At 42.3% G+C, this 20,616-nt stretch overlaps 1 protein-coding gene across 1 annotated transcript; it reads left to right on the top strand.

The window, feature by feature from the left end:
- Positions 1–954: 954 nt before the first annotated feature.
- LOC147958428 (zinc finger BED domain-containing protein RICESLEEPER 2-like) lies at positions 955–4,653 on the top strand. Its single transcript, XM_087537304.1, has 5 exons — positions 955–1,264; positions 1,669–3,467; positions 3,505–3,893; positions 4,096–4,216; positions 4,312–4,653. Exons 2-4 carry the CDS (start codon positions 1,669–1,671, stop codon positions 4,212–4,214), a joined length of 2,307 nt encoding a protein of 768 aa, XP_087393430.1. The 5' UTR covers positions 955–1,264; the 3' UTR covers positions 4,215–4,216; positions 4,312–4,653.
- The last annotated feature ends 15,963 nt before the right edge of the window (positions 4,654–20,616 follow it).

Here is a 20,616-nt window from a genome sequence, read left to right as displayed (position 1 = left end):
GGCTTCACGATCTTGGAAAAATTCTCAATGAATCTCTGATAGTATCCTGCGAGTCCAAGAAAACTGCGGATCTCGCTAACTGAAGTGGGTGTCAACCATTCATTGACTGACTGAACCTTGGTGGGGTCTACTGCTATACCTTCTCCTGATATAACATGTCCAAGAAATCCGACTTCCTTCAACCAAAACTCGCATTTGCTGAACTTGGCATACAACTGATGTTCCTTGAGTTTCTCGAGAACTAAACGCAAATGCTCCTTGTGTTCTTCTTCATCCTTCGAATATACCATTATATCATCAATGAACACCACAACAAACTTATCCAAATATTCCATGAACACCTTGTTCATCATGCTCATGAAATAGGCAGGGGCGTTAGTCAGTCCAAACGACATGACCGTATATTCGTATAACCCGTACCGTGTGGTGAAGGTTGTCTTTGGTATATCCTTCTCTCGTATCTTCAACTGATGATATCCTGATCGCAGATCGATCTTCGAAAACACCTTAGCTCCTTGCAGCTGGTCAAATAGATCATTGATCATCGGCAATGGGTACTTGTTCTTAATCGTCACTTCATTCAAGGCTCGATAATCAACAACCGTTCTTAGGGATTTATCCTTCTTCTCAACCAAAAGCACTGGGGCTCCCCATGGTGATTCACGCTGGGCACTTTTTCCCGAACCTGAATCCCAAACCCGAAAAACCCGAAGCCCGAACCCGTATAACCCGAACCCAAAACCCAAACACATTTCTCGGGTAGCCCGTAGGAAAACCCGAAATTATTTTGGGAAATTCGGGTGTTTTGTCCCGGTACCCGAACAAGCCGAAGCCCGAATAGCAAAGACAGAAGTTCAGGTTCTGGCCTGCACAGTATGACAGTAGCCCATTTAGCTCGGCCCAGTTTCGGCCTACAGCGACGCCAACTCCTCCCCACGTTCCCCAATCCCCACTCACAAGTCACGATTCCTACCCTAGCCGCCACACTCCCGGCTGCTCGACAAAGTCATCCGTCGGGCATCGGCCGCCGCCCGCCGTCGAAGTCCCACCGGTCGGCGGTCCGCTCGGTCGTCCCGCCGTCCCACCGCTCAGTCGTCCCGCCGCTCGGTCGTCCCGCCGTCCTGCCTCTGGGTCCTGCCGCTTGGCCGTCTGCCCTCCGCCGTCACTTCCTGTCGTCCCGGACTCCCGGTCGCTGGCCCACATCCCCGTCCTTGGTGTCCCGGCGCGATGACTCGAAGGTCGAAGCAGCGAAGGATCTTGCAAGGTATATCGTGCATATCTTTCTATTCCTCACTTCCTCTGAACTTGAAGCAGTGGAGGATCATGTGTTCTACTATTGACTGTTGTTGACTTGTTATTAAAAGCTTACACTGCAGTACTGCACGATTGTTGTTGTTGTTGATTTCTCAACTGCGCTAGGATTAGAAATTTTGGGCCACAGGAGCAGCCGAGCAGAGTTGGCATGAGATGTGGCAGATGTTGGCATTAGAAATGATCTTGATGTTGCATGATTGTTGTTGTATGAAGTTATTAAAATCTGTTCTAGATTTAGATGTGGCAGAAACCTTGAAATACTTACATGCTTATTGCAATTTTTTGGATTTCACAATCTGTGTTTACAATTATACCAAAATGAGTGATGTTGCTGCTTTTTTCCTTTTCTTATAGATGACTCAACATGATGATGATCAGCACATAGAGATGGAGGAAGTGGGCACTAGTCATATGGCCACTCGCAGCACAATTGTATCAGCTGAATGTTCTGGTTCACAATCATCTTCCAAGGAGCAAGTTCGTGGTTCAGAACCAACTTCTCAAGAGCAATCTGCCACTGGGGTCGTTGATTTGGAGAATGAGAATGATAGTAAGAAAGGTCACTTAGGTCAGGGAAGGACGGAAATGGCACCACGATCAAAGATGTGGGACCATTTCGACAAGATTAAGGATAAGAATAATGTGGTGAAGGCTGGTAAATGCAAATATTGCAAACGTGAATTGAAGGCCGACACAAAGGATCATGGTACGTCATCTTTGATCAGACACTTTGATGTGTGCAAGCTTAACCCTCACAAGTTGGCCAAAGATCCGAAGCAGACCACTTTGCAAGTAACTCAAGGAGAAGGTGTTGGGACCTGGAGGTTTGATCCTGATGATCTTAAGGAAGCTTTTGCTGAGATGGTTATTCAAGATGAGTTGCCCTTTTGTTTTGGCGAGAAGCCGGGATTTAGGAAATTTATGTCCAAAGCTTGCCCACGTTTCAAACCGCCATCTAGAAGAACCTGCACCAGGGACACCGTGCGCCTATTCTTCCGAGAGAAGGCCAAGCTCAAGAAATTCTTCAAGGATTCTTGTCAGCGAGTTTGCCTAACAACAGATTGTTGGTCTTCTCAGCAGCTAGATGGATATATGACTGTAACAGCAAATTTTATTGATGAATCTTGGCGTCTACATAAGAAAATCATTGGTTTTTTCTTGGTGAAGGGGCATAAGGGAGATGACATCGGGAAAAGCTTGGTAAGATGCTTGACTGATTGGGGTTTGGAGAGAGTAATGACTGTAACAGTTGACAATGCAAGTAACAATGATGGTGGCATTTCTTATCTGAGGAGGCAGCTAAACAAAACGAACATAGCTAATGGCAAGTTCTTGCACATGAGGTGTGCAGCACATATAGTTAACCTTATTGTTCAAGATGGCATAAAAGAAGTTGATGTCTCTGTGAAGCGTGTTAGAGCTGCTGTTAGGTATATTAGAAATGGTGGTTCAAGACTGGTCAAGTTTAAGGAGATTGCCGAGGAAGAAAAGATGAACAACAAGGCGTCTCTGAAGATTGACGTCCCAACCAGATGGAACTCAACTTTCCTCATGATAAAAGCTACAAATATTTATGAGAAGGTGTTCATAAGGTTAGCTGAAGAGGATATCCTTTACATTGATGATCTTTCCGAAGAGAATGATGGCTTTGGTTGCCCTGAAGAGTCGGATTGGGGGAATGCAAAGAAGTTAGAAGTTTTTGTTGAACATTTTCATGACCTTACTGTTCGTGTCTCTGCTACTCTTCATGTCACTTCAAACAGATTTGTTCATGAGATTGGAGAAGTGCGTTTGCTGATTCAAGCTTGGATAAACAGTCCTGATACTTCGCAAGCAGCAATGGGGAAAAGAATGAAATATAAATTTGACAAGTACTGGGGACTTTGGCACACAAAGGAGCAGGACATGAATGACAGAGAGAAGGAGAAGGGGAAGGGGAAGGGAAGGGGTAAGGAGAAGAAAGAGAAGGAGAATGTCAATTTGCTGATTTTTGTTGCTGCAATTATTGATCCAAGATACAAGCTATCTCTGTTCACAAATGCTATTGTTGATGAAATATTTGGTGAGGAAAAGGGACAACAAGTTTGGGAAGCTCTTAAAGCTTGTGTCCATAACTTATTTGATGAATATAGGGATCTTTATGCTCCAACTGAGTTACCCAATCAAGTACCTGAACCAAGACAATCAAAGAGGCAAAGGAGCCTTGCTCACTGATGTTATAAAAAAGAAGCTGAAGATGAACAATGGTTCGAGTATGAATGTCAAGTCAGAACTTGATAAATATCTTGCTGAAGACACCGAGGATATAGAGAGCAATGTTGACATTCTAGCTTGGTGGAAGAACAATGCCGCTCGATTTCCAATATTGGCACGCTTGGCCCGTGATGTCCTTGCTATACCCATCTCAACAGTAGCATCAGAGTCCGCTTTCAGCACAAGTGGGCGTATTTTAGATGACTTTCGTACATCCCTTACTCCATTCATGTTGAAAACTCTGGTGTGTGCACAAGATTGGCTGAGAATGGGAACACCTATTGACATTCAAGAAAATATGGAGGAGTTGGCGATGATCGAAAAAGGTATACCATTTTTGGTCTTTTTAGAAACACAATAGTGATTATTTCATAGTTTCTTTGTGCGAAAGATTTGCTCAGATTTCTAAATGCGCTAGCTGTTGTATTGATGTATTCTTGGTCTCATAGTCTTGGAGCTGTTATAATTTCATTGACTTGCACATCCTATTAGATCCTGAACTACATGCTTGCATTGCTTCCATTGCAGAGTTAATTGAAGGATTTGGGACCAAAGAAAAACGGCAAGATAAAAGTGACAAAAGCATGTCTTCCACTTCCAAATCACAAGAAAGCAAGTTCAACTCCACCATTGAAACGTCTACTTAAAGGTATACCATTTTAAGTTTTGACATGCAAGTTGACAACTGACATATCCTCATTGTAATTGTATGATAATGCAATGAACTCGCACTTGTTATTGCAGCATGAACTTGTTTGGACTGATGTTGGAGAGTCGATGATGGTATGGTTGATTCAAGTGTTGGCTAAGGAAGTGCTTCATTTTGGCCTGCTGGTCGTTGGTATTGGAGAGTTTTGAGTGTTTGGTGGCTACTAAATGTCAAAACTGAACTCATTTGTGTTATACTATGTTTCGTGACTGGTGCCTCGTAGCCTACTGTGTTGTTTGAATCTTTGTCATGATGTACTTGTGGGTTATGGTGAACACTACTGTTTGCTGAGAAGTGAAACTATGTACTCATGTTAAGGTTATGCTATTGAATATTGTCATGCAATGTGTTGCTGCAAACTACTATTCCTCATGTTGTTATGTTGCTGTAAATGTCATGCTGCTGTGCACTTATGCTGTTTCAAAACTATCATTTTGCATGTTGTTATGCCGCTGACTGCCATTTGTCATGCTGAGTTATGCTGCTAAAAATTGACATTTTCCATGCTACATTATTCTGCTACTTAGATGTACTCTGTTTTTGGAAGTGCGTGGCTCTGTTTCTATCTCACTTAAAATAGAACATGGATGACAGTAAGTCTAAATGCCACTGTTTCCATCAGTAAGTATAAATCAACCATCATTCATATAGACTAATAAAAAGAAGAAGAGGGAAAATAATCACACCGGTAAGTACCTTTGTTCATAGTTTGGGAAATTTGGGACTACCCGGACCCGAACCCGAAAATTCGGGTACCCGATATTTCGGGTTTTATTTTTTTAAGAGATATTTCGGGAGTTGTTTTTGAAAACCTGAATTTCAAAAAACCCGAAATACCCGACCCGAAAATTCGGGTAAACCCGAACGCCCAGGGTGAATGGTGATGAACTCCGTCGAATGTAACCTTTCTCCAATAACTATTTGATCTATTTCTTAATATCCTCCAGATCATTCGCGGGCATCCTATAGGGTCTCTTGGATATTGGCCATGTGCCTGGCAATAGCTCAATCAAAAACTCGATATCTCGATCCAGTGGCATGCCTGGCAACTCCTCTGGGAAAACATCCGGGTAATCCTTTACTACAGGCACTTCCTCCTAAACAACTCCCGTGAGGGTATTTACTTGGCTACTTCTTGGCGCATGCCTAGATATATACTTGATCCTTTTTCCCTCCGGGGTGGTGAGACAAATTGACTTACTAACACAGTCAATGCTTCCTCCGTACTTTGACATCCAGTCCATTCCTAATATCACATCCAATCCTTGTGACTCCAAGATAATTAGGTCGGATGGAAAAACATGACTACCAATGGTTAAGGGTATCTGATTGCACCATCGACTAGCCATATACTCTGCTCCAGGTGAGCTTACTAACAAAGGGGTCCTAAGGGTTTGGGTCAGTAATTTAAACTTATCCACGAATTCCCTTGATATGTATGAATGCGATGCACCAGTATCAAAAAGAATGAGAGCGATAAATGACTTAACAAAAAACTTACCTATAATCGCGTCTGGCTGCTCTTCAACCTCCTCCATGTTAACGTGGTTCACTTGTCCTTTGTTGAATGGATTGGGCTTCTTCCCAGCGCTCCCATTTCCGTTTCCATTCTTCCCTTCAGGACATTCAGTGGCATAGTGTCCAGTCTTCCCGCACCTGAAACAAGTAACGTGGCTTAGGTCTCTCTTGGTAGGTGTGGCTGGATTGGGGCGGTTCTGATTGTTGCTTGCTCCATTCCCATTCCCATTCCCATTCCTTGGGCCAGTATGATTATGGTTACTTCCTCCATTATGGGTGTGGCCTCCATGGTTATGAACAAGTCCTCCCGAGTTTGGGGTTAGGCGAGGCTTCTGCTGAGCTCCTGAGTTATACCTCCCTTGTCCATACTTCCTCTTACGGCTCTCAATATGTTGTTGCTTCCCTTCAATCATAAGAGCCTTATCTACCAACTCCTGGTAGTTGGTGAATGTTGTCACCATCAACTGCATGCTCATCTCATCATTTAGCCCTTCCATAAACTTCTCCTGCTTTGCGGCATCTGTGGCTATGTCATCAAGGGCATAGCGAGATAACTTGCTAAACTCATCCGCGTATTGTGCCACAGTACGGTTCCCCTGGCGTAAGTTGCGAAACTCACGCTTCTTCATACTCATTACTCCAGTTGAGACATGGGCTGTACGGAAGGCTTGCTGAAACTGGTCCCATGTCACCGTAGCTATAGGGTAGGTGACGGTGTAATTCTCCCACCATGATGCTGCTGGTCCATCCAACTGATGTGCGGCAAAACGCACCTTCTCAACATCAGTACATCCTACAGTGGTTAACTCCCTTTCAATCCTGCGGAGCCAATCATCTGCTACTATGGGCTCGGTGCTACTCGAAAACACCGGCGGCTGCAACCTCAGAAAATGGGCTAAGTTGTCAACTGGTGGTGGTGGTGGAGGAGGATTGTTATTGTTGTTGTTGCCTTGGTTCTGAACTAACAACTGCATCAGGGTATTTTGTTGCTGGATCAACTGAGTGAGCTCCGGTGGGAAAGCAAATCCGGGGTCACGTCTCGGAGGCATCTAATGGGTTTAGAGGGGAGAGATTAGAATAGAATGAGGTCTAATGAGAAAGCACTACCCATATGAACATGAGACAAACACAATCATTTCACTCAATCAACCAAGCAAGGCATACAATCGATCTAACTATCGCAAAAGTGCTCGGACTACTCTATTTACATGGTGGAATACTACTACTGATGTGGTGGTCTACTAAAAATATTCCTCGGTTGAAGACTCCATGATATCTGCTCCAGCTTCGTCTTCATAGTCATCATCGCTAAGATCGGAGTCGGTGTCGTCGATGATGATGTGGTCCTCCGGGTGAATCTCCTTGGGTTCTTCGTCTTCTCCTCCTGGTGCGGGGTCTCCCAGGAACACTCCTATCTTCTTAATCAGGTCGTCATTCTTCTCCACTAGTACGACAATTTCCTCCTCATAATCTTCACGTGTAGCCTTAAGTTCTTCCTCCAGTTCCGCGATCCTTGTCATCGCCTTCTTCAAATCTATCATTCATGCACACATCTGATTCTCCTAGCATCGAATGTGCTGGTTTAGTTCCTGGATGAAAGCTGCAATTGATCTATCCTTCCTCGTGCTGATCATCTCCCATTGCTCATCTCGGCGCCCACAAATCTGATACATAGTATCCTTAAGCTCCTTTTGATAAACTTCTCCAATACGTCCCATGGTGATGTGAGCTGCCATACTCTTTCCTAGACTCCAGGTTGGTGCATCGAAGGAAAACTCTATGGGCTTAGTGACTGGCGTGAAGGTTCTTCCTAGAACTTGAACTTGAACCATCCATTGCTCCTCTTCTGGTAAAGTGGCGTTATAAGTCCCGGCGAAGCTTGGTATTCCTATGTTCAGGTACCTAGTGACTTCCTTCAAGTGTCCTCCAAAAGGTGCTTCTTCATCCGGTTGTGCAAACTTGTTCCTTGCATCCGCCATCCTAAAGAGTAGAAAATGGAGGAGTCAGAAATGAGAAGAGAATAGTGATCTATGGCTTTTAGCTTAGTGCTCGTGTCCTAAACCCAGCGTGTGCTCTGATACCATCTTGTAGTGACCCGACCTCAAACGGTCAAGTCAATGTGCTTCAGAGTCACCCCTGAATCGGTAATGCTGACACACACAGTACTCGAGGATTTATTGCAGAGTAGCAATCACACACTTATTATATCGAATATCTCCAAAAAGAACTTATTACAATAAATATGGCTTAAGGCCATCTAATACGATAACAGCAAAAGGCTTGGAAGATAAAGTGAGTCCATCAACTCCAACATCATAGCTGAGCTGCACGGCAACGACCTAACGAACCTTACTCCTCGTTTGAAAAGTCTGCAACATAATACGTTGCAGCCCGTAAACGGGTCAGCACATGGAACATGCTAGCAAAGTAACACAGTAGAGTAAGAACAGAATAATGCTATCACTACATGCATATTTGGCTGGTGGAAAGCTCTATGGTTACAGTTTTGCGAAAAGCCAATTTTTCCCTACCACAAAGGAATAAATTTTAATTTAACTATCATGGTAGTTGAAACATCATTGAGAAGGTTCCTCCAACTCAATCCCAATTAAAGTAATTATCAACCCAACAATATTAATTTAGAGTGATGAGATACTTAAGATACTCCAAGTACTAGATACTCAAGATGTCCATAACCGGGGACACGGCTAACCATGATTAGTTTGTACACTCTGCAAAGGTTTGCGCACTTTTCCCCACAAGACTCGATCGCCTCTTTGAATTTCTCGCACTACATGGTGTTTGAGAAACGGATGACCGAGACACAGTCTTTCAGAAACATTAACTCTCTACTCCGGGCAGACCATACCAAACCTACAACCCACTACCTGCTGATCCACCTCTTCAAGAGCTTCACGTAACTTACTCAACTAAGCTAGAGCCCATAATAGCTTCTGGCTGCACACGAAAGTTTCTAGCATGAATCATCTCAGTTCCGTTTGAGCCTGGGTGGCGGTCCATAGGAAGATCACACGGGTACTCCGGGATTTCCAAAAAATACAGGCAACACTGGGTACTCTAGGTGCCTCAATCCACCCAGATGTGTATTTAAGTTGCCACCTTAAGTTGAACCATTAATTAACAATCTCACATCTGTCATGGATTTCACTCACCCAAACCACGTCTACGAGCATAGCATAGCAATATAAGCAACGTGTAGAAGTAACTCCCAAGGGTTTGAATGTAACAGTGCAATAGGTTCTACCTCATCAACTACTTCCCAACCGACACGTTAATAACATCCTAATCATGCAATGTTTGAGGATTGGAACTAATGCATAAAAACTGGGTGATAAAGGGGTATGATCAAAGTGTTACTTGCCTTGCTGACGATCCGCGTAACCTAGAGACTCCAAATAACACGCTTCGCACTCCGGGAATTTTATCGCAAACAAACAATAGCATACATAAGAAATCAAGCAAAGAAACACGGGTAAAACTCAAATAAGAAGATCTAACCAGAAAGTTCAACTTAAGAACTCCGGTTTGCAAAAAGAATCAAATAGAACGGGGCAACGAAACTCAAACGGCGAAAGAAACAAGATCCGTTTACTAATCTGGACCTAGGTCAAATTTTACAGTAGCAAAAACTTGTTCAAGTTGGTTAAACGGAAAGAGGGTCTCGAGACGAAGATCTAGGCGCTTGAATCGCCTGATTCCGACATACGAGCGAAAAAATAAACTAGAACGAAAATCGGATCAAAAATCACGATCAGAAATAATCGCAGAAAAATCCGACTAAAGAAAACTGACGAACAGGCTAACGAACGAGCGTTCGCTGTCTGCGGCTAAAAGGTGAAAACCGTTCGTAAAAATTAACGTACGGGCGAACGTCCGCTAAATAACTAAACCAAAAAAAACCAATCTACTAAAAAATAAAACCGCGGGTTCTAAAAAAACCGATCGGTTTTTTGGTAGAAAACCGACGGCGGCGGCGGCGGTTACCGGCAGCGGCGGCGTGCGGCTCCGGCAGGCGGCGAGGCGGTGGCGGGGCGCGGCTCCGGCGGCGTGGCGGCAGCGCGGCGTGCGGTGGCGGGCGGCAGCGGCGCGCGCGGGCGGCGGCGGCGTGCGGCTCGGGCGGGCTAGGGTTTCGACGGGGTGCGGGTGCCTGAGGGGGCGGCTCCCCCGGCTTATAAGGCCGGCCGGGCCGAGAGTCCTAGACGGACACGACCCGGTTAGGTCGGTTCGCGTTTTTTTAAATAATTTGGACGTGCAGAAAAAGAAAGAAAAGAAATACTAAACGGACTCCAAAAATTCCGAAATAAATTTTCCTTGCCCTCTAAAAATAAGCCCGACAAGGTGAACATTTATTTGGGCCTAAAATGCAATTTTGAAAAACGCGTATTTTTCCTAATTCAAATAAAATAGCAATAAAACTCCGAAATAAAAACTTATTTGATTTTAATATTAAATCTCTGGTATTTCTTTATTTTGAGGAAGTCATTTTATCCTCTCTCTTTTATTTTTTTATAAAAGAAATATTTCAGAGAAATAAAATTAAAATCAAACGATCCTCTTTTCATAATTCGAGAAAAGCTCAAATATGAAAATAACGAAATCCCCAACTCTCTCTGTAGGTCCTTGAATTGCTTAGAATTTCTAGGATCAACCAAAATACAATAAAATATGGTATCCAATGATGATCTAATGCATAACATTCCAAATTGAAAATTTGGGATGTTACAGGAGTACAAACTAGGTATAAAGGCAATGATACTATTAAATCAGATAGATCAGCAGCCACAAAAAACACAGGCCCAATTGTACCACACTTTACCCCTACTCCACTGGCCAAACCCCTATTAGAACTGCAGAGAGCCCAGCGTCATGTACGGTCTATGATATCAATTCAAAATTTGAACTCCTACATTTCAGCATTGTGCCTTACCTTCTCTCAACAATGTGTGCCTTATCATAGGATCTCGCAACAATAGTGGGCATTGCATTGCTCTTGTCAGTACCTCTTGCCCTTATCAGCATACTTACACTCATTGTTGTTTGATTATGTAGCATCACTGTAAATGTTCACTTCATTATCCTCCCTTTGCTCGAAATTATAAGATCTATATTTACTCTTAGATAAATGTAGAATTAACACGATGGGTATGAAGTTCTGTATTGTTCATGTAAGTACCTGTTGTCATGTACTCCCCTCATATCGAATTAATTGTTGCTCAATTGGATGTATTTAGAATTTAATAGTGCTATATACATCCATTTGAGCAACAAGTAATAACGAACGGTGGTAGTATTACTGTACTTGCATTGCGAGATAGTTGATTGTCTAGCATTACTCTGCATCTTATCTACCCTGCTCTCCACTTGCTCCAAATTATCATATCTACATTTACCCTTACTAAAATGTTTAATAAAGCCAATACCACTGCACACATTGATGTATGCATTCCTCTTGTCAGTACCTTTTGCCTTGTAATGATGTACTTAACTAGCGGTGTGGCCCGCGCAATTGCGCGGCTAGCATTGAAATAACTTGAATCTTGTGATGTAATGTTTTCGTTGTTTCTTCATGCCATCTTGTGGAATAATTTAAGAGAAATAAGAAGCCATAATTACGATGGTTGGTTCGTAGTGCTAAAACTTGCGCACATGTAGAAATGTAGGCCCGAGTAACTTCACCATCTAGTAATGGAATCTGCCATTGAGCTTGTATTCTTTTGTTTGACTCTGGCAAACAATGATGTCTCAGCACTCCTAAAGTGATTTAGCCATATTCAATAAGATTAAAATGATTGGTGATCTACCTACTTGATGCATTATTGGCATCTCCTGCCACTTATGCTATTTCTTTATCAATCTTGTGAATGGAAAAAAATATGTGAATCATCTAATTAAATTTTCTATTATGATAGAAACAATACACAGAAATAGATATATGAGATTTAGTTTCATAAATTAGGTAAATTATCGAAGGTTTTAAATATTACATAAGGATGAATAATCGATGTAACCATTAGTTGAGTATTTGTGTTTTGATGTCTCCTTCAAAGTCCTTCGAATATTAAGTCATCTATATTTTCTAGTACACATGGTGTTGTGTACCAATATGGGTGTATATTGTTCAAACGTGGGAGTATAATGTATAATTTTATTAGTCTTATATTATTAAGTTGTACCATAATAAATGTACTTTAAATCGTCGCCTAACATTTTCACTATATAATCTGGCGCGCTTACATGATCGTCTTAAGTTTGAAAGTGTTGTCCAAAATGTGTCTGTTTTCCCTCTAACTATAATTTATTAATAGCTTTAATTGACCAAAGTACTTTATCGTCTAAAATTAGCACATCCCTAACATGTTAAAACAGGAGATTTTGAAGATAATTGAACTTAGTATATAAGCTTTATGGGTATTGTATCCACTCCATTGTACAAAAAACATTTTTAGAAGATAAGTATTATAGGAATGCTAATATTTTGTGAAATAGTGTAATTCTCCTACCTATTTTGTTATGAAATATCTCAATATTCTCGCCCCTGATCCTCGCATGTGCTGATGGGAGACTTCAGTGCCAAATACCCTGTTGATTTGAGGCAAAAAAGTAAAAGCTATCTGAGGCATCCATACAAAATATTTTCTGGAAAATTTATTGTAATGTATTCTACAAACCATTATCCAAAAGAATCCGACACCTGCAAATAAGAAAAGAAAATCTGAAATATATAAACAAACACTATTGGTTTTCTCCAGAAAGTTATACTACTATTGTTTTACATAAACGGAGACCGTAAGCATTTGGTTGTTATTTCTAGGATAAATGGACATGATAAATACCATGAATCTTTTGCTCTTTAAAAAAAATATTAGTTATAGTTTCCATTCAGTGTGTACCAATTTCAACTGAGATGGCGCAAAGATCATAGTGCTTACCATTCAGTTATTGTAAGCGTTTAGTTGTTATTTCTAGGATAATGAAGGCCACAATAATTCAAGGTGTACCAATTTCAACTGAGATAGCTCAAAGATCGTAGTGCTTACCATGAATATCAGGAATGTAAATCTATGTTTGAGAAGTCATTTAATCAACATGTACCCTCTTACGCTTAACTCCAAGTACCATATACTCACGTCTTTTACAATTATATGGTCTAGAGATATTGGCACACGTCCTAGGTTGAAGAAATCTCCACTACTTCTAGAGTAGGCAGCCAATGAATGCGCAACCTTGTTGCTCCCTCTCAAAATCTTAGATGCTACAATTTTCGAAATTATTCATTGCTGGCCTTTGCTTCCACATACGTCATCCAGTGTTGGTCTCTTGTACATTTTTTAACTGGCTCCTTTGCTTCCATACGTCGTCCACCATCTGGATCAGTGTGTATCGCTGGTAGTTAAAGCCAATCAGTCTGCACCAGTGTTGGGCCCTTGTACAGTTTTTACAAAGTTTGTACCCGAACAGCAGGCCTCTGCCCTTGGCTTCCTCCATATTTTTGCAGCCTGGCAGTAGACAATCTGCAGAAAACCTCACATCCCCATTACTGTTTCCAGCAATCGCCCAAGCATTTGCCAATCCTGATGCCACAATGAAGGAGGCATCGGTGTTCAGTTTCAGAAATCCTTCTGGGGTTGCACACAAAATATTACTGGCACTGGAAGTATCGGCCTGAGTAGCCACATGTAGTTTATGTGCAGGTTTCTTTCCCTTTTAATCTGATTCATCTTGGATTTCATTTGTTAGACAAACCCAATAATTTTTCAGAAAACCTACCGACTCACCAATGGATGCCACTCCTTCGCCATGGACAGTGTGACGACGCAAGTATTAATTGTGCTATGCACGCCATATATAAAAGCGGAAGGATTTTATCTCGGACCTGACCAGTGCATCTGCAATCACCATTACACCATTGAAGACTATTTTTTCTGTCTTTTTAAGATCGTGGGATAATGACTATAGACTTAACCAAACATGAGATTTTTTATTGTTGTTGTGCTCTCCATCTAGTCCTTGCATAGATACAAAGATCTTTTTGTTGTTGTGCTCTCCATCCTTGCATCATCCATGCAAAACTTGAGCTCATGTAAGTAGTGTAACTGGCTGCAGGCTCGATAGTCGAACATACAGGGCGCGAGTCATAGACGAATAATGCAGCCGGCATGTGCTTGTGTTATAGCCGCTAAGATCCCCTAATAGGAGGCGCGACCTGGCCATGAGCGAAATCTTACCTGGTTGTCGTTGTTGCGTCGCCAGGCCCCCGGTCCATGGTTTCTTCAGGCGGTTGACTCGGAGAGCCGAGAGGTACAACGCCATAGCATCTCCTCCTAGCTTTCGGCCGAGAGGTAATTCAACCCAAACAATTCTGATGTGATTTTCAGAGAGGAAACAGTAACCTTGCTACTGCTCGTGATGCAGCGGCGGCATACGTGAGTTTGTCTTTGTGGGGACCTAGCGGAGTTTGCTTGGATTACGTTTTCTCCTCCCGTGAGTTTGCTTGGATTACGTTCTCTTTCCTTTTCCAACACGACATGATTTTTGTTTCCTATTTCTATTTCTGGATGATTTCTTGTTTATTAAAGGAAGAGACAAAGGTACGGCAAGAGTTTTTTTTTCTAAATCATTGCAGCATATACACGTGACAATGTGTACTGTTCAATATGTTTGCTATGTACATATTAGCTTGTTACATAAAAACTTTAAATCTTGGCCATTGTTGCTCTAATCGGACGGTGTAAATAATATTGCCACATGTGGACAAACGTGATGGCTTATTTGTCTCTTGTCTTCATTATATAATAGATTAATAGCTATTTGATTATGTATCATCACTCTGCACCTGAGCTTCATTATCCTCTATTTCTTCCAATATTATATAATCTATATTTAATCTTTACAAAATGTAGAATAAAGGCAACACTTATAAAGAAGTTTCTTTGGGGAATTTCTTGAATTATCCTTCCATCGACATGGAGAAGGGCTTTGTCCAGCCCGTGTTAACATGTAATGTAAGTTCATCATTCTCAAGCCCTCAAACTTTGTTCTAGTATAGATTTGGATAGGCATCATTTCCTCCACTGATGTTTACTTTAGTGTTTACATCTAATTGGATGTTTGCAACAACTATCGGTTTTAAATTGTAATTGTAAAACCATGTTCCTTATGCAAAACAGATCCATATATTTGCTTATATATATTTGTGAAACATGTTACGTATCTCCTTGTTTCTCTTTCAGAGTTGTATCTCTTATGCCGGGTAGAACTTTAGGGAAGATAGTGAGCCAAACCATCTTGAAGAGAGTGAGATGACCCCAAGGTCATGTCTTGATGAAGACAGTGAGTTGAAACTACTCACCAGCAGCTGTGAGACAACCTGTGTGCAGTTGTTGCCTCAATCAAATCGACTTCTTCAGTCTCAACTTAAAGTGGAAAGGCTTGCTTCACCTCAGCTCCGACTTGATGTCAATGATGTAAAGAAGGCCTCAGAGGACACCCATGCATGATTTCTTGCTATGCAGCTACGGTTACAGCATATATCTTTGACACAACTAAGGTCTCATCAGCTTGTTCTGCTGCTTTTGGTGCACGGCCAGGGCAGGCCTAATGCCTTCTGAAGTGCTCTCGGTTTTGTATATTCTTTTGTCGGCGCGTTTGTATGCACTGGTGGCGACCTTAGTTGCCTAGTGTATGTAATCCGTGGTCTTGTTGCACTTTATTATCACTGGTGGCGAACTTTGATGCCCACTGGATGTAATATGTTGTAATTTCTTTATTGTATAGTCTAGGTTTATTCTTGGTCAGTATGCTATAATTTAGGCCGGAAGCTTCAACGGATCACAATGTTGTCGGTATTCAGGCCAGCCCATAACTCGTTATATATGGGCCAAAACGTGGGCCTATAATCATCTTGGGCCATTAGCAGTTCTAAACGTATAGTCGTTTTCCTCCTTTAACAACCCGAGTAGAGTTCTGGCCAGTTGGGCCAAAGAATACCATGGGCTTTTAACATGCTAAGAACTAGATTGGGCTAGCGTTGAGCCGAAAAATTTACGGGCCAACACAGGCTGAAACTGCCTTAGGCCCATGTTTGGCCCAAATAGAAAACGTGTCGTTAACAGGCCAAAATATATCTTGGGCCCTGTTTGGCCCAATAAAATTATGGGCTTTAAGCAGATCGGTATCAACGGGGCTGTAGGCCCAACTTTGTCATGGGCCATTAATAGATGGGCTATAAGCAGGCCAGATTCAACGCGGGTGCTAAACTCAACCCAGTCTATTCACAAATTCTTCATGTGTGTTCTATTTGAAACTCGTTCAAAATCTTCAGTGTGTCCTTGTCAGCTGAAGAAATTGCAAACGATCTTATCTGAATTTTCGGCTCTTGCCGCTCAAACCACTCCACTTCCACGATATATTATCATATTCACCCACGATCGCACACGATCGTCACCTCTCAGTACGTGGGTGACACATGTCACGCGAATGAGAAGGGTCAGGGGCACGTTCGTCCAATTTCCTCAGGCGAACAGTTTTTCACTTCGGCTATAAATACCCCTCTCCCTTCCTCACTTCGTTTTTACTCCGCTCGACCTCACTCCTTCGCTCGAGCTCTCAAACCCTAGCGCCACCGCTACTTCCATCGTCGCCGGTGAGGAAGAGCTTCACCGCCTCGACCTCGTCGCCGCCGTACTCACGCCGGCTGCGGATTTCTTCACTCCGGCGCCGCCGTAGCCGTCTTCCTCTGCCAAGTTAGAGCGTGGAAGATCTAAACTGACAAGCTTCTAAATCTACACTTCACAGTTCGTTGTGTTCTTCGTCAAGGGTAATTAAAAGTTACTTTTACTGCCCTTGTTGATTCTGATGTTCTCTTCAAATCTTCAAAAGGTGTTTATTCCTCAACTCTTCACACTAAACACCTCACATATCATCTTCTCTTGATCTGTTTCTCTAAGCAACATTTTTCTTCAAGATTCCTCAGTTGTGTGGATTTTCAAATCCGTACAACTCTGGAACCTAAGTCAAAGAACGCTTACTGAAATTCCTCAAGACTCATCTGGTTAAATTCCTCAAACTTGTTCATTTTGCAAAAACTTCTGAGAACGCATATGACCTCTCCAAATTCTTCGCACCTATACTTTGTTCACAGGTACACATGTCTGCTGCTGAATCTCTAGGTTCTCATCAACTTAACTCATTTGCAGCATTCCTCGAAGAAAAGTTGCATACCTCTTCAGAGAATTCAACTATTCAAAATCCTCAGCTGAAGAAAATGGTTGACAGAAAGAAACCTCAGAAGGGAGGAAAGAAACTGGAAGTCAACACAGCCTTTGAGATCCCTGATGACATTTACAAGGATTATTGCACTCCTGATGAGGCCACACATGGAAAGGAGGACAAAAACTAGCCAGTACAAAAAAATACACTTCCGTGATGATACGTGTTTGTCACAGTAGGTCGCGTTTTCTGTCATGCATGTACATCCATGACAAATTTATGACAGAATCAAGATAGTCATACCTGTGCTGTCGTAGAAGTGTTCCATGACATTACCAAAATTATCATCACGGAAGTGTCCACTTCCATGACGATAAATCGCGCGTCACAGAAGTGCTTTCATGAAGGGTGACCGACACGTGGCATCCACCATAACGGAACGCCGTTAAGCTATCGGGTCGGGTTTTGGATCCGATAACCCGTTAACAGCCCTGACCAATGGGATTTTCTACGTGTAAAATCATCATTGGCTGGAGGAAACACGTGTCGGCTCATCTTTGGGACAGATGTCAACCACTCATTGGATGGAAGGCGCCTATGATACGTCGACACGTGGCACGGCCCAACAGAGGCCCATTCTTGTGAAAAGGCCGACCCGTTTGACTTGGTCCAAAACTGGCGGGCCGGCCCATGGAAAGCCTGTTAACGGCCTGTTCGAATATAGCCCATTTACAGCCCGCTAACCCAAGGCCCGTTACACCCTATCCGAATTAGGCCCAGTAGCGTCATCTGGGCCATCCAATATGATTCCAGTCCGTTTTCACTTCTGGCCCATGTATGGCCCATGACGTCTTTCGGCCCATATGAGGCCCTATGTAACTCTTGGCCTACTAACGGCCCGTGGTGAAACTGGCCCGTAATGAACAGTGTATCACTTTACACCCATTAACGGCCCGTGGTGAAATTGGCCCGTAATGAACAGTGTATCACTTTATACCCATTAACGGCCTGTTATTCCGTTGGGTCGTTTCCAGCCCATGTTATCTTTCAGCCTTCTCTGAGCCCATTTATTCTTGGGCTCATTTCCAGCATTCGATTACTTACGGCCCGTTACTGTCATTTTCTGCTTGTGGGCCAAATTCAGCCCGTGGTTACAGTCGGCCCGTTTGTGGTCCGTTAATACGTTGGGCCGATTTCATAGCGTCATCAAATACGGCCTATTAACGATAGCCCGTTATGGTCGGCCCATGAACGGACGATTCCAACTCTAGCCCGTTTACGGCCATAATGCGGTCTGTTTGGCCCATGTTTGGCCAATCGATTATATGGCCCGTATAAGGCCCATTGATAATACAGCCCGCATAAGGCCCATTGTTTCTACGGCCCGTAGAAGGCCCATTGTTTCTACAGCCCGTAGAAGGCCCACTGTTTCTACGGCCAGTAGGAGGCCCAGTGTCACTACAGTAAATATTAGCCCATGGTTATTGTGGCCTAATTTTAAAAATAGGTTATTGCAGCCACTAGCTAACCGCAGAAAAAGAACTGCAATGACTACAAGCAAACAAACAAACAAGACAACAAGGAAATAAATAAGCAAGCAACTAACGCTAGTCTATCACGGCTATTACACATGTTACATCCATTGGGCATCAAAGTTCGCCACCAGTGCAAATATAGGGAACAAAGCAGCATATCATATACACTGGTTGTCAAAGTTGGCGACCAGCGCAAATAAACGCCGCAGCAAAACAAATCCAGAACTGAAACCACTTCAGAAGATCTCAAGAAACAATATCCTGGGTACCCATAATGCTGGCAAGATGCTTAGCAAGCTTATTAACTTTCTCTTGTTTGGCGCTTAAATCCTCCAGCGCTTGCTGTTGCACCAGAAAATATGCATCTGAATTCTGCAGGGACTTCCTCAGTCCTTCAGCTTCCTGTCGCAGCACATCTGATCGATGTCTTTCAACTTGAAGTTGAGACTCAAGAAGACGAACTGATTTAGGCAGCGAGTTCGAAGAGCTTGTGCCAGCAGTATTGGCCAGTAACTCAAACACTACATCAAGACAGGACTTTTGGGTTCCCTCACTGTCGTCAAGATAGTTTTTATTAGCTTTCTTGGAGACCAACAGGGATGTCTCACTATCTTGAACCTTATCTGCATTACTTCCTTTACCATTGGATAACGCGATACTGTTCTCCAATATTTTGTCCGCATTCTAAAAGAGAAACAAGCAGACACATCACATGTTTACCATGTTGTATATGAAAATCATTTTGGTAAATGAGTTCAGTAGTAAAGTGGACAGGATAACAGCATGAAACAAACATATATCTATGTACCATGGTCACTTTATGGTCTATATCATTCTAGTTTTTGTTGCCAAATCAAGATAGAGACAGAGTTCAAATAATATTTGTTCAAGACAAAGCAGAATAGACAGAATATAAGTGTGGGTAACTATAGAGCAATAACAACACTTGTAATGTGCATGACATGAGAACATAACTGTTTATTCAATTGAAACTGAAATCAACATAGAGCAGGTTACAACAGCAAACCAGTTAAATAAACAGGTTTAAAACATACCTGTTGCGCCATTGGAGTTTCAATTCCATCCTTCAAATTTGGAAATAGTTGGTATGAGTAAATACAGTCATGCAAGAGCAAAGGAGTATGAACCATAGCTACAAAACCTGACCTGAGAACAAATCTTCTTCTCCTTTAAGTGTTGAGTTGGGATTCGGAGTGGTGGTCCTCGTGCTTTGGGCACTGCAGTTCCCTTACTAACTGCTCGTGTTTGGGTGCTCTGTGGTGGAGACGGTGTTGTGTCAACTGGAACTGGGTTACTATCTGCCGGGGTTGGGGTTAGAAGGGGTGTAGCTGGTTCTCTGTCCAACTGGGTAGGGGTACAATCTGCAAGAGTCTGGGTTATGTGTGGTGGATCTGGTCCTTGGGCAAGTACAACCGTGGTTCTATCTGCATCAACTGGTAGCACTATCTTTTCTGAAGACCGTGTTGTTACTCCCTTAGATACTGCCATCACGCTCTCCAATTCAAATGGCTAATAAACAAGAAAAGTAATTGAAAGTATATACATTATATGATAGACAGGTGCAATGGATAGTGGGGAATAAAAGAGGGCATGAAATAATTCATATTTATGTTGTCTAACCAAACAGGATAGCATGACACAATTTCACATATATGATGGCTAACTAACAGGATAGCATGACACAATTTCACATTATGATGGCTAACTAAAAAAGATGGAAAGACATAGTTCAAAATATGAGACTATGTAAACAAGATGACATGACATAACTATATAATGTGTTTATTAAATAGGTTAGCATGCCATAATTCACATACATTCATGGATAGAATGCCATAATTCAAAATATGATGACTGTAAACACTAAACAGGATGAGATGATATAACTATATGATGTCTTTATTAAATGGGTTGCCATGCCATAATTCAGATAGATGATGTGTATGTACTATGTAAACATGATGGCATGATATAATTCAAATATATGATTTATATAGTAAGCAAGTAAGCAGATGGCAATCCATATATGATGTAAAA

The sequence above is a fragment of the Triticum urartu genome, chromosome 7A, assembly GCF_056163025.1.
Source record: "Triticum urartu cultivar PI428250 chromosome 7A, HENAU_Tu73, whole genome shotgun sequence".
NCBI lineage: Eukaryota > Viridiplantae > Streptophyta > Magnoliopsida > Poales > Poaceae > Triticum > Triticum urartu.
This window is presented reverse-complemented; position numbering and strand designations above follow the sequence as displayed.